The sequence below is a fragment of the Sminthopsis crassicaudata genome, chromosome 4, assembly GCF_048593235.1.
Source record: "Sminthopsis crassicaudata isolate SCR6 chromosome 4, ASM4859323v1, whole genome shotgun sequence".
NCBI lineage: Eukaryota > Metazoa > Chordata > Mammalia > Dasyuromorphia > Dasyuridae > Sminthopsis > Sminthopsis crassicaudata.
Genome location: NC_133620.1, coordinates 403,789,578 through 403,807,369, shown reverse-complemented (window position 1 = coordinate 403,807,369; position 17,792 = coordinate 403,789,578). Strand labels below are relative to the sequence as shown.

The 17,792-nt window shown below is 37.4% G+C and overlaps 1 protein-coding gene across 1 annotated transcript in view; it reads left to right on the top strand.

The window, feature by feature from the left end:
* Positions 1 to 17,792, top strand: part of CAPN2 (calpain 2) — an 82,417-nt gene that overhangs the window by 60,670 nt on the left and 3,955 nt on the right. The window contains 9 exon segments of the mRNA XM_074262644.1: positions 1,759 to 1,970; positions 4,342 to 4,378; positions 5,772 to 5,837; positions 8,929 to 8,986; positions 11,782 to 11,846; positions 14,138 to 14,206; positions 15,963 to 16,041; positions 17,152 to 17,268; positions 17,545 to 17,603. Of these exon segments, the coding sequence (XP_074118745.1) occupies positions 1,759 to 1,970; positions 4,342 to 4,378; positions 5,772 to 5,837; positions 8,929 to 8,986; positions 11,782 to 11,846; positions 14,138 to 14,206; positions 15,963 to 16,041; positions 17,152 to 17,268; positions 17,545 to 17,603 (762 nt within the window).

Genomic DNA, 17,792 nt, shown 5'->3' with positions numbered 1-17,792 from the left:
ATCAAGAAACAATTTGAGCATAATACAACTTTCACATTTGCTTATGCACAATTTTATCCAAGAGAGGAAGACTGAAAATGTAGAAAACCATTCTGTTTCACAGAAACTCACAAGCAGTCAAGCTTCCAGTGCTTACTTCTACAAGCAAACCTCACTTCTTTTTCAAGGTAAAATGCCTTAATGTAGTCAGAGTCATATAAAAGAGATCTGGGTCTGTACCCATGGCCTCCAACTGTTCCACCTTCCACTATAGCCAAGCGCCTTGGTCCCTCTTCCCCCATTTCCCTTGTGAATTCTCTCTAAATTTTGCCTATTCAAGGCCTGTGGGAACCAGAACATAATTCAAGCAATAGTCCAAGACAGCAAATGCAACCAATATTTATTGTAAAATTTATATATTTCTTAACATATATAAACTACCATTTCTATTGGGTTCCTATTTTTTAAAATAGCACTTATGTCATTTCCCCCATAAGCTTTGTGGTTTTAATTGTGCAATTTCACATAGTAAAGTGATTTTAACAATACATATGGCACATGATAATGGAACTGATTGTATGCTGATGTCCCATAAAAAGCTGAATATATATAAGGACACAAGAGGGCATCCTAAGCACCCCAAAGTACAGGAAAGAATAGTGATGTATGAATGTGATGTATGATAGTTCTTTGGGTAAATTCTGGCTCTTGTTCTCTGTCAGGCTGGCCTGCCTGGGAAAAGATGTAGTTTTGTAGAGAGAATACTAACAATGCTTTGGGGGCCATACAGCCCATAGAATTTGACAGAATCCCAGCAGTGTGGATTCAGAGCTTAATTTAGGCAGACAAGATAAATACAGGGAAGACTAAGTAAGGATGCTTTCCATGGAAAGATGGGGAGGTAAGTGTGCTGTCAGTGTTGGGGAGTTCAACAGTAGAGATAGAATGGGAAGGGACCCCAAAGATCATATAGTCTGAATCCCTCATTTGACAGATGATGAAACTGAAGTCGTTAAAGTGACATAGACAGGTCACACACTTGATTTGAGACTTGAATCTAGCTCTCTGATTCCAAATCCAGCAGCATTTTCCCCTTCCCAACCCCAATCAAATTCTCCGATAATAAATAGTATTATCATAGCATTTAAGTATTTCTTAATGGCGAACTGGCAGTGAAGTTGCTGTATAGCTTCAATGAATTGAATGTTATATTTATTTGAAACAATGGGCTTGAAATCAAGAAGCACATCTTCCTGAGTCCAAATCCAGCACGCAAGTTACTTAACTGTCTCAGTTTCCCTGTGAAATGACCTGAGAAGGAAATAGCAAGCTATTCCATTATCTTTGCTCAGAAAATCCCAAATGGGGTCCCAAGGAATTGGACGTGACTGAAACAACTCAATAAGCTTACCAACACTAACAGTCTGTCAACAAGCATTTATTACTTACTATGAGCCAGCCACCATGCTAAATACTGGGGCTACAAAGAAAAGCTAAAACACTCTCTGTTCTCAAGGAGCTTATAGTCAAATGGGAGAGACAACATGCAATTTACTGTGAACAAACAAGATAAATATAGTGTAAATGGGAAATAATTTCAGAAGGAAGGCACTAGCCATTTGGGGTTATTGGGGAAATTTTTTTTGTAGAAGGTGGGATCTGAACTGTCTTAAGGGAGCCAGGGAAATAAGGAGATGGACATGAGAGCTAGGGTTCTGCACCTGGGGGACAGTGAGTGCTCTGGCCTTCTCTCACTCTGATCTTGTGTTTTCCTGTCAGTTTTCTGGTCGGACCAACTTACACCTCACCAAAAACTTCTTTCTGACGACCAGAGCAAGGGAGAGGTCGGACACATTCATCAATCTCCGAGAAGTGTTGAATCGCTTCAAGCTGCCCGCTGGAGAATACGTCATCGTGCCTTCTACTTTTGAACCCCACAAGAATGGGGATTTCTGCCTCCGAGTCTTTTCAGAGACGAAAACTGATTCTCAGTATGTTGGGAATTCAGAAAATGGGACAAATGGGGACCAGGGAAGGGGTGAACAGAGGTCTGGCAAGAAGCTCCCCCATTTCCTTTCCTTTTTCTGTCTAGAAATATTCCAGAAGGTCCCTTCTTCTTCCAGCTTTAACATCGAGCAGCTGTGTCTTTGGATACCAACTTTTTAGGTCAGGCATAAGCAACTTGCAGGCACTCATGTAGAGTCAGAGGATGTCTTTTCTTTCCTTGGTCTTTTGACCTTTTTACATTTCCTTTCCCTCCCCATTTTTCCATTGCCCTCACTACTTTCCTCCCTTCTCCTTCCTTCTTCATCTTCCATCTACTTCTTTACCTGTTGATTGGAGAGTACTTATAGTTATGTATTAGCTCCACTGACACCACTCAAGCCCCAACTTATTGCCTCTGTTCCTTAGGACCTTAGTTCCTTTTACCTGGTGGGGAGTGTTCAATCAGTCAATAACCCCCTTTATTGAGTATTTGCCTGGGACTGGATATACCTATAGATGATGATATTAAGCAGATGCTTAATAAGTGCTTCAGCTTTTAAATTAAAATTTGCTTTTAATTAGCAGAAATCTATTTTCTTTCCCACCTACCTTGCCTTTATTCTATTAGAAGAATAAAAAAGAAAAACTTAATCCTTATAATAAATATGCATAGTCTAGCAAAAAAACAAAACAAAACCTTTATTGGTCATGTCCAAAAAAATCTACACCCTGAGATCACCATCTCTTTAAATGCTTGTTGATGGATTAATTAGAAAAACTTGACAGTCTAGTCTACTTTTCCAGCATTATTATGCACTATTTCCTTTCATCTATTGTTTGATCTAGGCAGACTGGCTTTGCTGTTCCTCACTCATGACACTCCCATTTCTTATCACTGGTTGATCATTCCATTCTTGGAATATGCTCTCTCCTTAATTCAATCTCCTAGAATCCGTAGTTTATTTCAAACTCAATTCAAATATCAACATTCTACATAAAAACTGTCTTTTTCTGCTACAGTTAGTGTCTCTCCTTAGTCTCCCTCCCCCCACATATGCACAGAACATCTTGTATTTGTTTTTATTTTTAATTTATGGGATAAAACAAGCATTTTCATAACGGAATATTTTAAAAGATTGCAAGTGAAACTGAAAATCCATTATGTACAACTTACTATTAGGTTTACATATATTCATGTTTATTGTATTTACTTATTTATATGTAAAAATATTCATTCATAATTTTATTATTGTGGGGAACTCTCACAATTAGGAAGTAAAATACCTCCAAGAGTTTGCTCTCTAGGAGACAATATGGTACTATGGAATCAAGAAGATCTGTTTTCAAATAATACTTTTTGTTTCTTTTTTTTTGTTTGTTTTTTTGGCTGAGGCAATTGGGGTTAAGTGACTTGTCCAGGGTCATACAGCTAAGAAGTGTTAAGTGTCTGAGGCCAAATTTGAACTCAGGTCCTCCTGACTTCAGGGCTGGTGCTCTATCCACTGCACCACCTGGCTGTCCCCAAATAATACTTTTAACACTTATTACCTTTTGAACATGGACAAGCCATTTATCCCCCTCTCCTCCAGGCTTCTAAGTCTTAGACTGGATGGATTCTGAAGTCTTTTCTGTCTCTCAGTCTAAAATTTGATGATTTACTGATGCCGATGAGCAACTTCTCAGTAATTTATAGGTGCCTGGAGACACTCAGAGGTGAAGTAATTTGCCTATAGTCACCAAGGGAGGAATTATGCATTTATTTATTTATTTATTTTACAACAATTCGCTCAACTGTCTATTAAAGTAAAGAGGGGCTTTGATTGCATGTTGACAAAATCATGCATCTTTTAAAAGGATTGAAGTAACTAAAGCTAGCCACAGCCCCTAGGCACTCATTTCTTTCTCCCACTTCAAATGAGCACAGCTGGTAAGTGATAATTTTATATCATGGTAACACAAAGTGAAGAGACTTTACTGTAGGGAATTGGTATTAAAAAGGAGACTGAAAAGCTCTTTCTTCATGGTAGATATTAAAATTAAGCTATTGGGAGTTCCTAACTAAGCCTTGGAATCTGACCCATCATAAAGATAAAATGAACAAACAACTTCTCCCTAAAAAATAAAAATAAAAATACCCACTTTCTAAAAGTCCTTTAATAGTGACTTCTTCCTTTGATTTTTCCTGCTTGATATTCTGCTATTTGAGGAAGTGTTATCACACACCAAGGTTCTGAAGTAGAGTTTGTTGGGGGTAGGGGAAGGTGATTTGAAGCGAGATTGGTTTCAAGTTTCACACTTCAGTTCAAAGACTGTTGAAACACCTTCTTCCCCATCTTACTTTCTTACCACTAATAGATAATTTCTTTCTGTTTCCAGAATTGTCGATGATGAAATTGAGGCTGAACTGGACGAGGTATTTATTATGATTCTTCTTCTTTCTTGGTTGTTGGATCAAAGATGGAGAATGGGGAAGCTCTTCCAAGCCCAATGAGTTTTTTACAAACAGTCCTTCTGCTCAGAGGCTAGCTCTCTTCCTTCCATACTCCCTAGCTGCCTTTACCCTGGCTTTCTAATCTTGTGCAAATTACTTTTCTTCCCTCATTTATAAATTTAGGGAGCTGAATCCTCATTTGAACTAGTATTTTCCAAATGGTGTCCCAAAGACTCTTAGGATTTGGGCATTTTGGATGGAATCCCATAAAGAAATGGGGATACTATTCCTCTATTCCTCTCTAAAATAGAACCATGAAATTATGCATATATGCTAAACTCATTACTTCAGGCTAAAAATCATCTGCTTTTTTTCCTCTAAAATTTCCACTTTATCTCAGAGATAGTCTGTATATTTCAAATCTTTGGAATATCATTTATTGAATTTCATCAATAGGTTTCATTTTCACTACATTGTGTTCCATGAGCCAGTTATTGTGGAATTTTTGTGAAAATCTTTGGACTTAATGATTCTTAAGGACTCTTCCAGCTCTCTGATTATGACCCTGTGATAATTGCAGCAAGAATTTGGATGAATAGATTTTTTTGTGCTGAAGATAATATTCTATTTATTTGTTTTACTTAGTATTTTTTCTCAATAGTATTTTATTTTTTCCAAATACTTGTAAAGATAATTTTCAACATTTATTTTTGTAAGACTTTGTGTTCCAAAATTTTTCCCTCCCTCTCTTATCCCTCCTCCCCAAGAAAACAAGCAATTTTGTGTGCAATCCATATATACATATATGTGTGTGTGTATATTTACATATTTGTCATATTGTGCAAGAAAAATAAAATCAAAAGGGAGAATATCATGAGAAAGAAAAAGTAAACAAACAAAAACAGTGAAAATACCATGCTTCAATAGTCTTCATAGTTCCCATTTTTCCATCCCAAGTCTATTGGGGTTTTCTTGAATCATCGCATTGCAGAGAAGAGCCAAGTCCATCATAGTCTTGCTGACACTAGGTATAATGTTCTTTTGGTTCTACTCACTTCAAAAGTATTTTATATTTTCCAATTTCATGTAAAGATAATTTTCAATATTCATTTTTATAAGATTTTTTTCCAATTTTTTTTCTTCTTCCCTTCAAACCAAAACCAGAGGAATAATCCTGAAATTTTGTCAAGGGTGATTAGAACCATTTCACATGATCTAAGATGGAGAAAGTGTGGGGTTTGCAATGAGATGGAGAGAGACTTCTCAGGAGTGGGGGGATAAGGATGGACTTGTGCATCTTTCTTTGTTTCTTAGAAGATAGATTATCATCAATAAGTTTATTACATTGTTCTTTTTTTTCCTCCATTGCCTCAAGAATGATGTTGATGAAGACAGCATTGAGGACAATTTCAGGAGACTGTTTGCTCAACTGGCAGGAGAGGTAAGAGGTCAGCACCCAGTGTTATTGAGGACCCACTGTTGGAAAGCACTGTTGGGCTCCAGGAGGATGTGACAAAGAAAATCACAATCATTCCAAAAATTGCTTATACTATAGAGAGGAAAATAAATAGAGAAAAAAAAATCAGAATACTTAGAAGTAAACGTTATCTCATTTGATCCTCACAACAACCATGGGAGATTGATGCTCTTATTATTGTCATTTACACTTGGGGAAACTGAGGCAGGCAAAGATTAAGTGACTTCCTCAAGGTCACATTGCTAAGGAAGAGTCTGAGGTAGGATTTGAACTCTGTACTTCCAGAGTTCTTAAGTCTAGAGTTCTATCCACAAGCACCATTTAACTGTCTCTCCATAAGGCAATATGAGGGAGAATTTTCTAACAATTAAAGTTATCTGTCAGTGGAATGGTCACATAAAGCACAGAGAACATTAGCAATACACATTGATCAACAGGCATTCATTACAAGCCAGCTGCTGTGCTAAGAACAAAATAAAAATGCAAAAATGAGGTAGTTTCTGCCCTTAAGGAATTAATATCCTAATGATGGTAGAGAATAAGTAAAAATATCAATCTATGAATATATAGATACATAATATGTATTTAGATACACATGTGTAGTATATATGCATATATAAACACACATACATGTGTATGTAAATCATATATATACATATATACAGTGCCCACATGTGCTCTGTGCATACAAACTGTACATATATACACGGACAATTAGGTGGTATAGTGGATTGATAGCTCGACCTGGAATCAGGAAGATTCATCTTTCCAAGTTCAAATCTGGCTTCAGACATTTACTGGCTGTGTTACCTAGGAAAAGTCATTTAATTCTTTTTTTGCATCAATTACCTTATCTGTAAAAAAAAAAAAAAAAATGCACTAGAAAAGGAAATGGCAATCTATTCTAGTATCTCTGCCAAGAAAACACTAAATGGGGTCATGAAGAGCTGGACATAATATATACATTCTACATATAAACAAAGTAAAGTCTGAGAGGAGGGGGACAGTAACAACTGAGGGAATTAAGGAAGGTATCTTGATCTAAACCTGGAAGGGAACCAATCCATATGAACAGAAAGCTGGTGCAAAGGCAGAGGGGAGAGATAACATGCTATATATTTAAGGGGAAAAAAAAAAAAAAAGCCCTATTTGGCTAGGACTTAGAGCATGTGAACAGAACTAATGGATAATCTGCCTGGAAAGGTAGAGTGGAGTTTGGTTGTGAAGAGCCTTAAGCCAAACTGAAGAACTTGTTCTTCATTCTAAAGGTAATTGGGGGCCACTATATTTTCTTGAGCCCCAGGGCACTGACCTACAGTAAGACCTATAATTTGGTACCTATTTAGAAGATTGATTGGAGAGCAGAGGACTTAAAGCAGAGAGAAAAATTATAAGGCAATAGCCAAAGTCCAGATGAGAGGTGATATGGGCCTAAACTAGGATGGTTGGAGCATGGATGAAGAGAGTGGAGAGGATGTAAAGAGGTAGAACAGATGAATTGGCAGCTGATTGGATGTGGCAGTGGCCGGGGTGGGGGGGGGGGGAACCAAGAAGAGTGGATGATGACTGCTAGGCTGTGAACTTGGGTTACCTCAAAAGAAAGAGACTTTGAGTTTGAGTTTGAGTCTCTATTTAAATACTCATTAGCAGAGATTGTAATTAAAGCACTTAATGTCTCTCTTATCATCAGATTTCTCCATAAAACAGGGATAATATTATATGTGAAAAATTGCTTTAAAACTTTAAAACAACTCTATAAATATAGGCTATAGTGAGTTTTCTTTCTTTTAAAAAATATTATTGATATCTTTTGCTTTTATACCAGTATTTCCAAATATAGATACCTGGGATACTTCATCTTTTATCCAGTTAGCTACTCTATAAAAGAGACAGAGAAAGAGAGAGAAAAGAAAGAGAAGAAGGAAGAGGGAAGAGAAGAAGGGGAGGGAGGGAAGGAAAGGAAGGAAAAAAGGAATGAAGGAAGGAGGAAATGAACAAATGAAGGAATGAAAGAGAAAGGAAGTGGGGAGAAGGAAGAGAGAGGAAGAAGAAAAAGAAAGAAAGAAATGAAAGAAAAAAGGAAAAAAAAAAAAAAACAAGTTCAGCAAATCCTACATATCAACATTTTTTACACTCCTGGCAATTTTCCACCCCCATAGTTTGCCTCAGATTTCTGCAAAGGAGGGAGGTACATTTTCTCAGCTCTTCTTTGGGAATCAGCTCAATCACTATTGTGAAAAAGGACATTTTGTTTTCTCTTCTATTTATATTATGGTTGTCCCTGGACATGTTGCTTTCCTTCTGTTTACTTCATTTTGCCTCAGTTCCTAGCAGTCTCCCCGTTGAACAGTATTGTTTTAAATTTATTTTTAACATTCAGTTTTTAAAATTTTGAGTCTCAGATTCTTTTCTTCTCATCCCTCCCCCACCTATTTAGAAGGCAAACAGTATGCTATCTATTATACATGTGAAGTCATGCAAAACATATTTCCATATAAGCCATGTTGAGCAGTGTTTTAAAAGGAGAGGGATTCATTCCAAAAGAATAAGAAGGACATGCCAAGTGGGCATAAAAGTGGTTAGAAGCAGGCATGAGAGGCAGCAGTCCTGGATGGAGGGGAGAATCCTTAGAATGAAAAGAACAGGCTTAAAGACAATCATGAGAAACCTGGATTTGGTCCAGCTTACAATAAAGCTGGTACTTTAAGTGTGGGAGCAGGAGAGTGAAATAGAAAAAAACAAAAACAACATTTGAGCTAGAAGTGATCACAGCAGACTAAATCCTGGTCAAGTTTCTTTAGTTTTTGTGTGCTATTTGCCAAAGCCCTCCTGCACCAGAACCATCTCACGTCATGCCTTCCTTAAAAATCAAACATTCAGCAATGTGTTTCTGGGTGTCTGGTGTCAAGTTCTGATGCTGTTTCTTGCAACACTTTGTGGAGTCTTACTTTTTTTTCCTCTTCCCACGGCTGTTTCAACACTGTAATTACTCTGATTTGGGGGGAAACTGACATTATGTGTTTTTTATATTTTTGTGTGTTTTATGTTCCCATAGGATGCAGAGATTTCTGCCTTTGAGCTGCAGACTATCCTGAGAAGAGTCCTAGCAAAACGTAAGTGTCCCTTCCAATTCCTTAAACACTATTCTTCTCTGTTAAGGGTGTAAAGGAAAAGCAGAGTATCCTCCCTCCAATCTCTACATTGTTATTGTCAGCTGGGACTGAATCATTCATTTTCCTTCAGAGTCAGTCATGGTTTTCTCTTAGTGGAACAGAAGGCTGAGATAACTCCGTTGATGTCAGCCAAAAGCCATACCCTGTAGTTTAAAGCTATTTACAAAGGAAATGACTTAAGTGGAGAGAATCCACTGGTGGGCCAGATGGAAAAGGAGAAATCCATTGAGTAATCCCAATATGCTGGTGGCTAAAGGATTTTTAAAAATCTCCTTTTTATACATCTGTGCTAAAATGACCCCAGATTTTTTGACTAGGAAAACATGCCTGGAAAAAACAATCTCTGCCACTAAATCAAGTCAGTAAATTTTTAAAAGGCTGTTTCTATACCTAACAATTTCAGAGTAGTCCTGCCTTTTGAAAATATTCCAAAAGCATGGGATAGAAACTGATTCAAGAAGCAAAAGTCAGGTCTTGGAGCCTGCATGACTTGTGTTCAAGTACTGCCTTTTTTTCACCCCTCTGACCAGAAGTAGACCCACCCCTCACCTTGCCAGGACAGATAAAAAGTCCTATTTTTAAAGGCCTCTGGAAGAATCAGTCAGCAAGCATTTATTAAGGGCTTGCCATATACACGGCCCTGTTTCAAGATCTAGGGATATAAAGAAAAGTAAAAATCACATCCTTGCCTCTGAAGAGGAAGACAACAAACAAAAACCTTCACAACTCTGCTGGGTCTACCTTTCCAGTATATATCATGTTGTTCAGTTGTTCATTTGTGGCTGGCTTTTTGTACCCTGTGGACCATCATGTCCAGGGGATTTTCTTGGCAGAGATACTGGAGTGGTTTGCCATTTCCTTCTCCAACAGATTAAGCCAAATAGAGATTAAGTGGCTTGCCCAGAGTCACATGGCTACTAAGTGTCTGAGGCCAGATTTGAATGCAGGAAGGTAATTCTTGCTGACTCCAGACTTAGAATTCTCTCCATTGTGTCATCTACCTGCCTCTGTATCAGTGTCACGGATCCCATTGAAACAGAGATTAAAGGTCTATTTGTTTTTATATGAACCAAAGAAATATATAGTTTATACAGCCCAATCAGGAACACCCATGTATAGTTGGGAGGAACGTTTAAAATGGCCTTAATATGGCCAAAGTTTAGCTGTCCCCACTCTGGACACACGCAACCTCAAGCAGTGGGGCAGTCAGCCCAACAAGGCTTCCCTGCCATGTGGGAAATGAGGTGGTGTTTATCCCAAAGGTCACAAGGCACAGTGAGGTCATGGTAATGTCTCAGACTGTGGTGATCACGGGTCCGTGAAGACCAAGAGCCTCATTGTTAATTCACAGATGGATAGACAAAAGCGCAATGGAGGAGGGAAACCTCCTTTCTGCTATAGATTATTAATTCCCCCACATGTGTCTCTGAGCTCAGCTACCCTTCCCCTTCCTGACTGGTGACACCAGGGTCCTGGCCAGGGGTCCATCCCCCTTTTCATGCTGCAGCTTCCCTGCCTCCCCACATATACAGACACACCCAACTCCTATCTGTAGTCCCTTGTGGCTCTAACATATGCATTTCTTTAGAAATGAAGCTCTGGAAAAGCTATACTCAGACTATAAACAACCCTGTCACAGGTTAAGGTCCCCTATTTCTAAGCTTATGGGTCACCAAGATGGCAGATTCAAGGAAAGCCTCTGCCCTGAGATAACTGCACATATCCCCAGCATGGTAAATATCTTCTTTTTGTGCTTTTTTTTTTTTTTTTTTTTTTTTGTCTTTTAAAAATAACAGAACAACACTTGCATTTTATTTTCTTACTCATTTTCTTTCCTTTTTGATCTGAATTTTCTTGTGCAGCAAAATAATTGTATAAATATGTTTACATGAATTGGATTTAACATGTATTTTAATATGTATAACATATATTGCATTACTTGCTATCTAGGGGAGGAGATGGGAGGAAGGAGAAGAAAATTTGGAACACAAGCTTTTACAAGGGCCAGTGTTGAAAAATTATCCATGTATAATGTTTTGAAAATAAAAAGCTTTAATAAAACAATAAAAATAACAGAACAAGAGACAACTAGATGGTGTGGTAGATAGAACATTAGTCCTAAAATCAGGGGGAGCCAAGTTCAAAACACTTAAATAGATATGTGACCCTAGGTAAGTCACTTAACCCCAGTTATCTCACCAATAAATAAATGACCGAACAAGAAAAATGTATTCTTTCCTGTGACTTTTCACTGACAGCCCTAAAATTCCATAGATTGCGTAAAACTATGCTTGAACAGAATCATGTCACAGAGATCAAGCTGAAAGAGACCATAGAGATTATTAAGTCCATCTCCCTCATTCCCTCACTTTTACAGATGATGAAACTGAGACACAGACCAGTTAAGTGACTTAGCCAGGGTTACACAGCTAACAAGTACTATTTTAAAATTTAAACAATTCTTATTAGTAGTTATTGGTTTCTAGTATAGTTATGGGGGTACAGCCTAATTGAAAACTTTTCTGCTTCCCTTCAGCCACATTTCACATCTACAAAGGGCACTCTCTAGGCCTTAATACCATAAAATTATTCAACTATTTCTTATTCCTTTAGTTAAAAAAAATTATTTAATGCTTTTTTCCCTTTGAATTTTGCCAGGCATTTACTCAAAGCAGTACACCTCTAGAAGTTCACACTCAAAACATCAAAGTTCTGACTTTCCTTGTGTCCCTTAGGTCCAGATATCAAGTCGGATGGCTTCAGCATCGAGACTTGCAAGATCATGGTTGACATGCTGGATGTATCCTTAAACATGTATTAGGGACCCCAGAACCAAGGATTTGTACAAATGCTGTCTATGGCTGAAGAAATGGCTTCAAATCACCGAGACTGGATATTTATTTGTGAGCTTCAGTGAAAGAAACTAGTCAACTGTTGGGGCTAAAATAAAAATTTTAAAAATAAAAAAATAAAATAAGAAAGGAAGAAGTAGCACCTCTTCCAGAAAGGAATAGGAAAGGGAAAGGAGGGCCATGTTTGAAAGGTCATTAGAGATGCTGTAGGTTCTCCCCTTTAAATGTCCAGCTTGTCTGAGAAGTGAGACCTGGGTCCCCTGAATCATGGTGATGTGGCTTTTGTTGGTGGACAGGAAGAGTCAAATGATTGGTACAGTTTTGTTGTGTTAAATTTATTGTGTACTTTTTTTTTAAAAAGTTGCACATAGTAGAGATTTTTAGTTTCATAAAAATAACAGCAGACTCATGCAGTTAGGAAGAAAAAGGAAGCACGAATACTCCTTCTAGGGAAAAGGATTTCTGGGTCATCCAAACTATTCCCATGGGGCCATCTTATGTTTGAATATGTTTTTATTATTCACTGAATCTCAGGGTCCGGAATCTCAGAAACTATATAGAGCAGCCCACATCTGAACAAAAACTCTATGGCAGACCTGACTAGTGGCCATCCAATCTTTGCTTGAGGACCTTTATGGAGAGAAAACCTATCTTTTTAGGTGGTCCATTTCATATAGGAATGGCTCTGATTGTTAGAAAATTTAGTCTGCACTCTTTTCTACCCATTACTTCTCATTCTGCTTTCTCTAGCCAAAAAGAAAGCACCTTCTCTTCCATATGACAGCCCTCCAAATATTTGAAGACTAGTATCATGCTGATCTACCCCAAGGATCCTCTAAGTGAAACCTTCCCAATTTTTAAAATCAACTCTTATATGGCACAATCTCATAGTTCTTCCCCATCCTGACTGTCAATCTCTGGACAGTCTCAATAATGGCTTTCTTTAAATGAAGTGCTGAGAATGGAACCTAATAGCCCCAGTTGTGGTCTAATCAGGACAAAGTACAGAGAGACTTTACCTCCCCAGACCTCTAGAGGCTGTTCCTTTCAATGCAACCTAAGAATGAATTAAATTTTGAGGTCACCATATCAAACTGTTAATTCAACAAATCCAATGCAATAAACATTTTTGAGTTTGCAATCCATTAAAACCCCTAGATCTTCTACCAAAGAAAGGCTGCCTAGACATGTTTCTTTCAGTTTATATTTGTGAAATTAGTTATTTTTTTGTTTTTGTTTTTGTTTTTTTTTAATCTTACACCTATGGAAGATTTGACATTCACTCCTATTAAATTTCATCTTGGATTTTGGCCTGGCATTCTAGTCTGTCGAGAACTTTTTAAATTCTGTCTTTCCTCCCAGCTTTTTGAAATCTGCAGGTTTGGTGAGCATGCCCTTTCTGCTGAGGGCAAACTGCAGATAAAAATGTTAAATAGTATGGGAGCAAGGATAGGTACTTGGGGACAGCTCTCTAGAGACCAGTATTCAAGTTACTGCTGTCAAATTATTAATTACTCTCGGGATCCAGATATTCAACAGGTTTTTTAATCCATCTCCCTCTATGATTTTCTAGCTCATGCTTCTCTCTTGTCTGCAAAAATAGCCTGACATATTTTGTCAATGCTTTACTTAAATTTATGTAAGTTGTGTTTATAGCAATCCCCTTAACTACCAGCCTAATAAAACCGACAAAATATCACCTATGCCAAATCTTTTTCAGAAGTGAACCTATCATTAGTCCTGTGGTCTAAACATGACCTTTTCAGTTTCTGGATGATGTGGTTCCTACTGCTATAATCATTTCTAGTTTATTATCCACCCTCACTTCTAGCAGCACTTAGCATTTTGGCCACTTTTCCTTGTGGCTCATGAGAAGTTATGGTAAGAAATTTTTCCAACCTACATGAAGCCCTATTGCAGAGGATACATTACCTAGTGGTTGTCAACTCCATTTACAAAAGGCCTAGCAGAATTAGACTTTTGAACAATGAGAAATCAGGAGAAATGCAAGGCAAAATATCAGTATATCATTGAGTGGTAGAAGCACTGTCCAAGCCAGTTTAGGCCCACATTTCTCCCTCCTCTCCCAAAGGTTAGGTTTAGGGCCAGCAAGCATCAGCCCAGACAGCATGAATCCTTCTGGAAGATTTTCCTGAATAAACCCTGACTAGTGAGAGCGCTCCAATTTGAACTAAGGGGAAAATTCTACAACATACAAACTAACCTTAACTAAAGGCAGCTTGATGGGAGTGGTAAACTGGGTCTGAAGGAATTCTACCTTCTCTGGTCAAAAATACAAAAATATCAGGTATGATTCTAGTGATGATAGGTGAGAGGTTGGGAAGCAGCTCCTTTATACTTACATAAGGACACTCTCAGTGTGGTAGTTTAATGCTTTAAAATTTGGGAGCATATAATTTATAAACAACATCTTAAAAATTTGTATTTAAACCACAAGGAAAAGGAATTTACAAACACATTTTTTAAAATTACGTTTATAGCACAAGGAAAAATTGGGGGTACAAGTATCTGTATCCATAAATAATTTTAGAAAACAAGGCACTTTGGGGAAAGTGGTTAGAACATTTTCTAATGACTTGATTTCACCTAGAGAAGGGTAAAAGGTCTGAAATGGTCACTACTACCACAATCACAAAAATATCAGGGATTTTCTGTTAAATCTTTCCTATGATTCATTGGTGAGATGCTACTGTGAACATAAACAATTAGAAGCAATTCAGAAATGCTACCCAAATTGTTTGACTTGATTCTATTTGGTTGTTTGGGGTAAGGAGTTGGGGGAAGTGAGAGAAAGGAGGGGAGGGAGAGAGATTTTTTTTTTGGGGGGGTAGAGGGAGTAGTTCTAGAAAGGAGAAAGATTTAATTATAGTGACATCATTTGATAAAGGGAATTCCCAGATGATGAATACAGGTCCACCTATGCAGGTCAGCACTTCAGTCTTAGAGAGGGGGAAAAATGAGCATTAATGAAACATTTTAAAAATGCAAAAGGAAGTTCAGGAAGAAGCAAATGTTGGTGCACTTTTATTGTGTTAAATTTATTGTGTACTTTTTTTTAAAAAAGTTGCACATAATAGAGATTTTTAGTTTCATAAAAATAACCCCCCCAAAATTTTAAATGCACCCTGAAATTACTGCTCAGTATTTTGCCAATTTGGCATTTAGAACTTGCACACAAAAAAAGAGAGAGAAAGAGAGAGAGTTGGCATAATTTGGCTCAGTGATAATGCACTGTTGTCAAATTCTGACTAGTTGATAAAGAATGGCCAATTTAGTTCAACAAGCTATTAAGGAGCTACTCTGTGGAAGGCATTGGGTAGACAGAGTTAGAGCCAGAAATAGAGCCTTGCTGTCAAGAAGTTTATCATCTGAACTAAACACACACACAAGGAACAAAGGGTGATAGATGTTTAAAAAAAAAAAAAAGATTCAGGAGAAGTACTGAGCAAAGTTTGAGGTGACAAAAATAACTTTTTACTTGGAAGGATCAGGGAGCATCATGAAGGAGCATGTTGACTTGGTAAAAAGAGAGACTTTAATAGATAGTAATTGGGACTCAGAGAAACCCTTCCAGAAGGGAATTGTGAAAGACATAAGGAGGGGGAAAGGTGAGGTAGGGAATGGTGGTAATTTATAATAGAAAATTACCAGGTATCTAATTACTAAAAACATTAGATGCCAAAGTCTAAGAGTTTAAGTTTTCTCAGGTGAAGAGAATACAGAGTGAGCATCATATTTATAAGGAAACAGACCCAACTGGAATAGATAGCTGTAAAATACTTGCTTTTCTCAGTCAAATAAATCAGAAAACCAATTGGTTCTCCTAAAATTGTTGCTAGCATTAAGTTAAAGATCTGTAGTTTTTATTTATATATATAAACATACATATATATGTATATACACATTGTATGAATATTGCATGTGCAATTATAATGTATGTGTGTATATATGGATTATGCATATATATTCCTGCTTTTCATGAAACACAGAAGAAAATGTGTTTTAAAAACTCAAGTTCTTCATGTCTACTTTGCTTGTTTCAGAGAATTTACAAGGAGATGGACGTTGATAAGTCCGGAACCATGAATGCCTATGAGATGCGTAAAGCATTAGAAGAAGCAGGTAACACATCCCAATTACTTTCATTCATTTCAGAATCACTGCATATCATCTTCCTTTAATGAAAGTTCAGTAAGCTGCCCTCTAGAATGAAGTAGTCATTAAATCTCTTTTCTTTTTCCCCACTTTTAAAAGAATAACTGGAGAAAATATGACAGTCCAGAATCTCCTCTCCTACTTCTCTTTCTGTTTGACTCTTTGAAGATACTCTAGCAAGCCACACATACTTTAAAAAATATATATAAACTTATGGTATTTAAAGCTGGAAGGAACCTTATATAGGTTTTCTAGTCTAACCCTTTCATTTTACAGAGAAAGAAACTAAGGTTCAGAGATATTTCCACATAGCACAATCCAAAGGGTTATATCCCTAGAATTTTTAAAACATTGATAATAGAAACCTGGAAAGACTATGAACATGGTTGATGGGAACAAAGTGAGTTCCCCTATGTCACTGGAGATCTTTATCTAGAGCCTTGTTTGGATTGCCATAGAAGGAAGGGTAAAGATTATACTAGGTAATCTCTGAAGTCTCTTATACTCTAAATTTCTTAACCCTAGGACTTTAATCTCATCACTGAGAGAAAACAAATGTGATGAAGGAGATTAGAAAATATTCATGGCAAAAATTGGGGTCGTGTCAAAGTAGAAAAGGTGTCCTGAAAGAATCTAGTAATGAGGATGATTCTGAAGATGGGAAAAAAAACTTATAGAAGCAGAATTTTTTAAGCACAGCTAAATGGAATAACATGGAAAGATTATGGAGATGAGTGATGGGAACAAAGGGGCTAGCTTTGACTAAGACATTGGAAACAAACAGGGAAGTAGGATAGAGAATCAAATAGGAGCTAAGTCCCAGAAAACAAGTTTGGCAACCAAAGAAAGAGCAACTGGCATGGTTCCTGAGAACTAGAATTGGTTTCAAAGAGTCAAAGCCCCCAGGAAAAAGAACTTTGGTTCAGGAGAAAATCACTGATCCTTGATCTTCATTTATTTGAACATCACATGCACTGCCCCCAACACCAGATTACAAAAAAAAAAAAAAAAAACAAAAAAAAAACACCAGATTACAAAAAACCTGAGACAAAGATTGTTTTTTTGTTATAATCTTAGGTTTTAAGCTACCCTATCAGCTCCATCAGGTCATTGTGGCTCGGTTTGCGGATGACGATCTCATCATCGACTTCGATAACTTTGTTCGGTGCTTAGTTCGACTGGAAACACTGTTCAGTAAGTGGACATTTGGGGCAAAAGATCCATTTTGGTTTTCAGCATCTGAAGTAGACTGCCCTTCACAGCTGGTGGAAGCAGCTGAGCCAGACAGATGTCTGTTCAGTAGTCATAAGGGTAACGTTCCTTCCTCCTTAATTTAAAGGCAGGAGAAAAAAAGGTGCTTTGTCAACAAAATCATCACCAAGACTGGTGGTTTTGAACTAGGCACAAGGGGAAGATTTCCCTTATTTCAGCTTCTGCTCATAATATCCTTTTCCTCCTCTTCCTTTACAGAGATATTTAAGCAGTTGGACCCTGAGAACACCGGAACGATAGAACTCAATATTACCAGTGTAAGTCAGCAGCTGGCAAAGTTTATTATCAACATCTCAGTACTCAGAGGGAGATCTCTTTATTTAGGTGATGACACAAAGACCCAGCACTTCTTGACCTGCCTTTTAAAACTCCAAAGTAATGGACCTCAAAACTAGCTCCTGTTTTTTATTACAGCTCCAAGCTTCTACAATACACTTTTATTTGGC